Source organism: Benincasa hispida, chromosome 11 (assembly GCF_027475165.1).
Source record: "Benincasa hispida cultivar pf3 chromosome 11, pf3_genome.v1.1, whole genome shotgun sequence".
Lineage (NCBI taxonomy): Eukaryota > Viridiplantae > Streptophyta > Magnoliopsida > Cucurbitales > Cucurbitaceae > Benincasa > Benincasa hispida.
In genome coordinates this window covers 30,668,974-30,677,351 of record NC_143488.1, presented here as the reverse complement: position 1 = coordinate 30,677,351, position 8,378 = coordinate 30,668,974, and the positions used below count along the sequence as shown (strand labels likewise).

The following is an 8,378-nucleotide window of genomic DNA, read 5'->3' as shown; positions in this document are numbered from 1 at the left end:
CTATAGGAATACTTTTATCCATTTCCACATATTATGACTATGAAATGTGGAAAATAGATGTCAAGACAATATTTCTGAACGACCATCTTGATGAAAGTATTTTTAAGTCTCAACCAGAAGGGTTCATCGAACAAGGATAGAAACATAAAGTCTGTAAGCTTAAACGATCCATTTATGGGTTAAAACAAGCTTCAAGATCCTGGAATATAAAATTTGATACTGCGATCAAATCTTTGGCTTTGAATATAATGTTGATGAACCTTGTGTATACAAAAAAATAGTCAACAAAATTGTAGCATTCTTAGTACTTTATGTTCATGATATCTTGCTCATCAATGAGACAAGCTTCCTTGCTGATGTAAAGAGATGGTTAGCAACATAGATCCAAATGAAAGATTTGGGTGATGCTCAATATGTTCTAGGGATACAAATTTTTTGAAATCGAAAGAATAGAATCCTAGCACTATCTCAAACATCTTATATTGACAAGATGTTGTCAAGATATAAAATGCCAAAATCCAAAAAAGATATGTTGCCTTATAGACATGGAATTCATTTATCAAAGAAACAGTGTCCTAAGACTCCTCAAGAAGTTGAGGAAATGAAAAGAATTCCATATGCATCAGCAGTTAAGAGTTTTGATGTACGCAATGTTATGTACAAGTCCGTTGGAATCGTCAGCAGGTTCCTATCCAATCCAGGACACAATCATTGGATTGCGGTAAAAAACATCCTCAAGTATCTAAAGAGAATGAGGGACTACATGCTTATGTTTGAACCTAAGGATTTGATCCTTACTGGATACATTGATTCTGATTTCTAGACTGACGTAGATTCAAGGAAATCTACTTCATGATCAGTTTTCACTCTCAATGGAGGAGCTATAATTTAGAGAAGCATTAAAAAGACTTGTATCACTGACTCCACGATGGAAGTAGAATACATAGCTGCATGTGAAGCCACTAAAGAAGCAGTATGGCTATGAAAATTCTTGGCTGAATTAGAAGTAGTTCTAGATATGCACCTACCCATCACATTATATTGTGACAATAATGGTGTCATTGCCAACTCAAAAGAACAAAAGAGTCACAAACGTGAAAAACATATTGAGAGAAAGTACCATCTCATAGAGAGATAGTACACTGGAGAGACGTGATCGCCACGAAGATAGCTTCTGAACACAACCTTGATGATCCATTTATGAAGGCCTTCTCGGCTAAAGTGTTCGAGGGCCACCTGGTTGGACTAGGACTCCGAGCAATATAATCTAGGGTAAGTGGGAGAATATCTATGGTATTATAGATGCCCTATTGATTTTATTTTTTCCTCTATGTTTCTCAACATTGTATATATTTGTATATTCATTCTAACTGGAGTTTTAGCCCAAGTGGGAGATTGTTGGGAATGTTCCAGAACTCGCAGTTCATAAAATTCATGTTAAACATTCTATTTATCAATAAAATATTAGTGAGTATCTTATTCGATAAAGTTATTGATAATTGCAATCTATTATGAAAATCTAATAAACATATATAACGATCTGCGAATGATTGACTTACTGATTATGGTTTACATGGACAGAAATACATCTACAGTAAGAAGAGTGCAATTATCGAGCTATAGTGGTATGTCTTGATGGTTAATGAAAAGTAATTAATTCGGTTTAAAGAGTTTAACCAACTGGTTACAAATTGTTGGAGCTCATGATTTGTAGGTTCAATAGGTCCGTCTACTAGCTCATAAATTGGAATAATGAATTGAGTAATTGATTGGATGAATTTTAAATTTAGGGTTATGAATTTGAAATATTCAAATTCAGTTTTAGGGTTTTGTTGTTTTTAATTGATTGTATACGATGCAACTAAAACATTTAATTTAGTCAAAATTAAAACGAGATTGGAGAATCAATCAATAGTTAAATTATATTTTAAATATTGATTATATGAATTTGAATCATATTGGTGGAATTGATGTTTTATTAATTTAATATTAAGATATAAAATTAATTAAATTAATTTTATTTAAATTAATTATATAAAACTAAATTTTAAATAACATAGTTTTATTTAAATGAAAAATCAATTTTGAAATTGGTTTGAGTAAGTGGGTTTTTTTCAAAAATTGGAAAAACCCACTAACATCATCTATGGGTGTTTTATCACCATAAACCACCATGAGTTCTTCAATTAATGCTAAGTAGGAGTTGCCCTATATGCAACCATGTTCTGATGCATGAAATCATACTATACAATGAAGTTTCATGCATGAAATTTGGGAGGACATTGAGTTCTTTATCAAAATTGCTGAAAAACCGAAACCCTACTAACACCATCTTTAGTTCATCTTCAATTCAGCTTGATTAGAGTGTTTCCATCACACATTCCTTCTTGAGCATAATTGAGTAGATCTTGTTCTAGCTCAAACTTGTGGAGATTCTACTGAAATCGTGAAGAGAACTACAAAGGTATTGTCATGTTCAAATCCTCTTTCGAAAACCTCATGAGTAGCATGTTTAAAACTCAAATCAAATGTAGTTTAAGTACTTATTAATTCTGAATTATTATGTTGCATGTTATATTACTCCTTCAATTACTCAGTTGACTTGAGATTGTGTAAACTTTATATCTGTTGTAATAAAATAAGTTTAGCCAAGAGTCATTATATTTACTTGGTTGAGTGGTTAAGTTAAAGCTAGTAGAGCTTAGTCGGCCAGTAGGTATCACGAAATGATGATATCTGTCATCCTCATGTCTTCTTTTGAGTTCGAGAGGTGAACATAGGAGGGGGTGTGACAATAATTGTAGAGTGCCCATTTATAGGGGTGGCCAAAGGAAAAGTAACCCTAGGTCTCAAAACCAATAAATTTTTACCTTTTACTGATGTCATCACCCTATAAAATTACCACTTTAACCCTTCTTCCTTCTTTCTTTTACGGCCTTCTTTCTTTTTTCGTTTGTTTGCATTTCTTCCTCTTCTTTATTCCTTTTTTTTTTTTTTTGTGTTTCCTTTTCCATCTTTTTGCGTTTTTCTTTTGTGTTCTTCTAACTTTTGTTTTGTTTTGTTTTCTTTTTTGTGTTTCTTCTTCCAGTCTTTTACTCTTACTGCTTAACCACTTTGCTAGAATTTCCACAACTGCCCTCTTTTCTAGCAATTTTCTTCTATTTATGCAGCCACCTTCTTCTTCTTTTCGACTTAAAGATGTAAGTTGGACCGTGGATCAGAACGAGAGAAAGAAGCGAGAGTGTGACCAATAAACAAGAGGCAAAAGCAAGAACGAGACAAAAGAACGGGTGGAATAAGCAATAGCAAATATTCGAATGATGGGAAAAATTCGAAGAAAACACTACAAAATTGATGAGAAGAAGCTAGAGGAATAAGCGAGATGAAGAAGTTAGAGTAAGAAGTGAGAAGTGAGAAGAAAATTTTAAACGAAGGAAAAGAATCAAGGAAATAGTTGCATTTGCATGTATGATAATGAACGAGAGATAGAATGAGTGGAAGGAATGACAAAATGAAGAAACAAGATTTCGTTTGAACGCCAGGTTCTCGTATGTGGTTTGAAGACAAGATGATACTTTCACACGTGACTGACATAAGTAGAAGGTCATTTTTCAAACAAATTTGAATCATTAGCTAAACTTCATATAGGCACCTAAAAAGAGGCCTCCCATACAAAAACTCGTTGCAGAAAGTATGTATTTCGATATATGGTTCCTACACTTGTTGAAGGTATAGTTGACGTCGAGCTCTCAATCGGTATCACTTCCACTTATAAATTGTTACTGAAAATTAATTTATGGCCATGCACTATCTTAAGATATCATATATAGGAGTTTGAATTCTAACATAATCGTAGCAAAACACGGAAATGAAATCTCAAGTTGATAAGAAATCAATCGTTTAACTTCATGAAATGCGATATATAAAAACATAAAGATATATATTTTTGAATCCAAAAGAAAAAAGGGCCAAACAAAAACCAATCCAATCACAAATCCACCTTTAACTTTTTGTTTTGCTTGGCCCAGCCCAGCTTCTCGAGTACATCCTCATATATATATATATGTAAGTATGAAACACACACCAACGTTTTAAAATATATATATATCCCATAAATATATCTTAATTCCATCACCACTCAAAGATTGTCCAAAGCACACTCAGGCGGGGTTTGAGGGTAACGAGATTTGTCGGTGCAATAGTCATAGATCATATGATTGGCCTTGACCCATTGGTAATTCTTGGCTTGCACAGGGTTTAGTGTCCTATAAGCAGGCCCTTCCCACCAATTGTTGGGGTTTGAAGGGCAGTTGGCAGGGCCTGGGACAGGGCAGCCCTCGATGTCGAAGTCCTTGTAATAAGCATAGAATGGGGCTTTCTTCCAATCAATCTTCTCCAAACCACCTCTTGTGGCCCAATCATCGGCTTCCCACAACGTTGAATATATTCCCATTGGTTGTAGCTTTGGATATGGGATCCCTTTGGCTTCGTGGTTCTTGTATACTCTTATAGGAATATCATCCACACCAAATCTTCATGGCATACAAATCAAACATAATTAAATCAATGTCCTCATATATTATATTATATATCACAATTAACTTACATGATTAGTGAATGCGTCCATGTGATTGAATAAGTATGGAAATCAGCCGCAGGATCGAACCAAAGATTCACCCTTTGCTCTCTGTCACCCTTTCCATGAGCATAGATGTTCGTTTGAACAGTGTATGGTTGTCCACTCCTATTTCCCAAGAACTCAAAGTCTAACTCATCACGTATTGTATCTGTGTCTGAGTTCATCTGCACCATTATTAAATATTGGATTTCATTCCATTTTTTTAATATTATCTTTTATTAATTATTCATTTTAATGTTAACTTACATAAAATGCAGTGACTGTTCCTGCTGAGTCGCCAGGGACTAGTTTTATCTTCATGCTCACTTTTCCAAACAAGTATTGTCGTTTTGAAGCAAACCCACACCCTAAAATTAAAATCCATCAACATATTGAATTTCAAATTTTCTTTTCCATTGATTTTTGTATCTTATTCTAAATTCACTCAGAATGATTCATTGTTACTCTTAGAACGTAAAAATCATCCAAGTGATGTGTTCAAACGGCATCTTGATCATATGCATGCTAATGTATTCATCTCCTAAAGTTTTTGTGCTAACTACTTGGTAATTTAACATGTCATTATAGAAAAATCGTATTTATTCAAACCTATCATGTTATTTGACTAAATTATAGAGAATACCTCTAAACTTTATACTTTTTTTTAAATACATTTGTGGAACTTTTAAAAATTTCATAATATTCTTGGACTTTCTAAATAAGGTTAAAATTATCTTTACTATTAGTTTTTTTAATGGAAACGATTGGTTTTTTTTATTTAAAAAATATCTCAAAACTTTCAAAGTATCAATAACGTCCTCAAACTTCAACAAAAAAAAAAAAAAATGTTTAAGACGTATTGCACACAAAAACCATTAGCACTTTTTTAAAACTACCATTGAAGCTTTCAAAGTAGCATTAATTACCCTTAGCCTTTTAAAAGTTAAAAGTGCCTCATTTCACTTCATCTACCATTTTCTCTGTCACCTCTATTTCAATTTATTATCTAACCGTTCTCTATAGTCACTCTCCTTTTCAAGACTATCCTAGTTTTAATAATAAAGACTTTGTTGATTAATTTTTGTAATTCAAATTTATTTATTTGTTGTTTTTGTGATTAAGTAACAAGTTTCCCATGATCAAATATAATATTTCTTTGTCATTTGTTTTGTATTTTTGCGATTTGTTGTTTTATTGAGTTTTAAGTGGAGATTTGATTTTGGGAGTTTTGTGAGGTTTTGTATTTTAACTTTAAGTTTTGAATTTTGTTTGATTATTGAATAAATTAGTATAATAATTGGATAAATGAAAGCAAATATGAGAGTATCTATATGAAAAAATGAAAATATTTATATGAGTTTTTTTCAAATTGCTTTTGTTTCTACTCAAGTTAACTTCATAGAAATTAACTTTACTGACCATAAGAGCATTTTTTAACCTTCGTTTACAAATTAAGGATAATAGTGCAACATTTGAAAGTTCAGGAGTATTAGAAAAAACACTAATAGTTTTCGTCCTAACGGAAAGGAAATATTTGAACTTTTTTTTAATGTTTAAAGATGTTATTGAAACCTTATAAAACTTCAAGGGTATTTTTAAAACAGATACTACCAATTTTCTTCCCAAACCAACAATTATAAGACTATTTTCTAACAATTTTTTTAAAGTTTAAACATGAATGAAACTTTTGAAATTTCATAACTATTTTATATTATTTCCTCCAAATTAAATATTTATTTTCAATTGTTAGACAAAAGTTAAAAAGAAAAAAAAAAAGTTCAAATCTACAAATAAAAGACAAATATTGAAATGGTGATAAAATTAAATTTATCATAACAAAAAAAAATTAAAAAGATAAATTGAATTTTTTTCATTTAGTTAACAACATTCTTTCTTTATCTTTTTAATACAACTACCAAATGGAGAATCCTATCTTTCACCTCTAAAGAGAAATATCATGTCAATTACTATTAAATTAAACTTACTTTTAACTTTGGTATCAACTTTTCAAATAATTTACAATGACATTATATATATATAAAAGAAATTACCAGAGCTTTGGTCCAGAACAAGTTGAATTCCCCTGCCACCATCAAGTTGCCGGACATGGTTATCCGCCCAAGTGACCCTAAAATCCTCGAGAAAAGTGGCCGGGCGTCCTGAAACAGTGATGGAGAATGCAACAAAACACATGCAAACTAATAAACCAATGCCATTGAAACTGCTCAAACCCATGCCTACCAATAGTTTCTTATAATAAAATAGAGAGAAAAAATGAATGTGAGATATGGCAAAACAACAAATAATAAGATGGTTTTTATAGATATGAAGGGAAGCAAATGGGTCAGTGAATTGAAATGGCCAATGAGAAATGACCATCGAACAGCATTGAACTTTGGGATACAGCTAATAACAAGTCGTAATTTGGGCCTACTTCAGTGTCATACTACTGTTTGCAATGACCTTCTTTGTTGCTTCTTCAATGGCTTCCATACAGCTATATTTGTAACTCGATTCAGTTATACCAATTACCAACAGTGGTATTTTATGCCTGTTTTAATAACTATTTTCTCTTCAGTTTTCTCTAATTTTTAAATAAACATTTAAAACTTACTTCTTTTTAGTTTTGAAATTGACATATTTAGATAAAAAAAAAAAGAGACTATTTTTTAAACTTAATTTCACAAAAGTTCACATTTTTGTATATTTTATGATTTGTTTAAAGATAAAAAATTGTGACAATTTAATCATTTGGGTATACTATTAGAAAAATCCTCATTCCTTGATGTTTCCAAATTTAACTACTTGACACTTTTTAAATAAAGAATTTGAAAAAAAAAATCAACATAATTTTAAAAAAAAAAAAAAAAAAACGCAGAGATTAAGGGTAATTTTAAAGAAAAACGTCAAAATATATATATGAAAAAAAAGAGTGGAGGTTGGGGCATTTTTCGGATTTTTTTCACTCTGACAAAATATTTGATATTTCAAAAATGTAAAGATTTAGATTTAATTTTTAGGCGCCTCAAGTTTTTTTTCCCCCAAATTTTTCATGCGTGAACACCACTCCTCCCGCTTGCAGTGGGTTATCCATCTCAAATGAAGACCTAGCTCGTCTTTTGTGGAGCATCTAAGAAACCTTTTCAACTTCAAATTTCTTCGCATATTCTTTCAGTTCATGTTGGACTTGATGGGCTTCAAAACTATAATTGACGAAACAAAACTATTTGAGCTTTACTAGAAAGCCTAGCACGAAACAAAAGCAATACCACTGGTAGAATTTGAGCTGAAACAAAACTATGTGCTAAAAGCACAATCCTCGTGAAGAATAATCTTCACCCTACATGTTGATAGCCATGATTTACTTCAAGCAATCAGAGAATTAGAGGAGCTTTAATGACTAACCTTAATCCTTTTCTTGCAGACGAAACCGAGGGAGAAAAGGGAAAAATAGAGGGAAAATGCTGCCGAAATTCTTCTAAACGATGGAGTATCGAGGTAAACGGTCAAGAAGGTAAAGAAGATGAAGGGAAGAAGAAGAACACCAAGAATTTTACGTGGTTCGGCCAAATGAAGCCTACATCTACAGGAGAAGCTGATCATTTTCTTTAATCAGGGAGCTACAAAGAGTACTACAAGATGAGTTTTTTTTTTTTTTTTTTCTATAGCTATCTTTCTCTCAAACTATTTTTTCTCTATTGAATGTACAAGTAGTTTATAGATGTATTTATAGACAGCTTGTATAACTAATTTTAACAAC

The 8,378-nt window shown here is 31.7% G+C and overlaps 1 protein-coding gene across 1 annotated transcript; it reads right to left on the bottom strand.

The window, feature by feature from the left end:
• Positions 1-3,881: 3,881 nt before the first annotated feature.
• Positions 3,882-6,914, bottom strand: LOC120090203 (putative xyloglucan endotransglucosylase/hydrolase protein 6). Its single transcript, XM_039047745.2, has 4 exons — positions 6,670-6,914; positions 4,886-4,986; positions 4,607-4,803; positions 3,882-4,532 (listed from the first exon to the last, which is right to left on the bottom strand). Exons 1-4 carry the CDS (start codon positions 6,851-6,853, stop codon positions 4,139-4,141), a joined length of 876 nt encoding a protein of 291 aa, XP_038903673.1. The 5' UTR covers positions 6,854-6,914; the 3' UTR covers positions 3,882-4,138.
• Between the last annotated feature and the right edge of the window lie 1,464 nt (positions 6,915-8,378).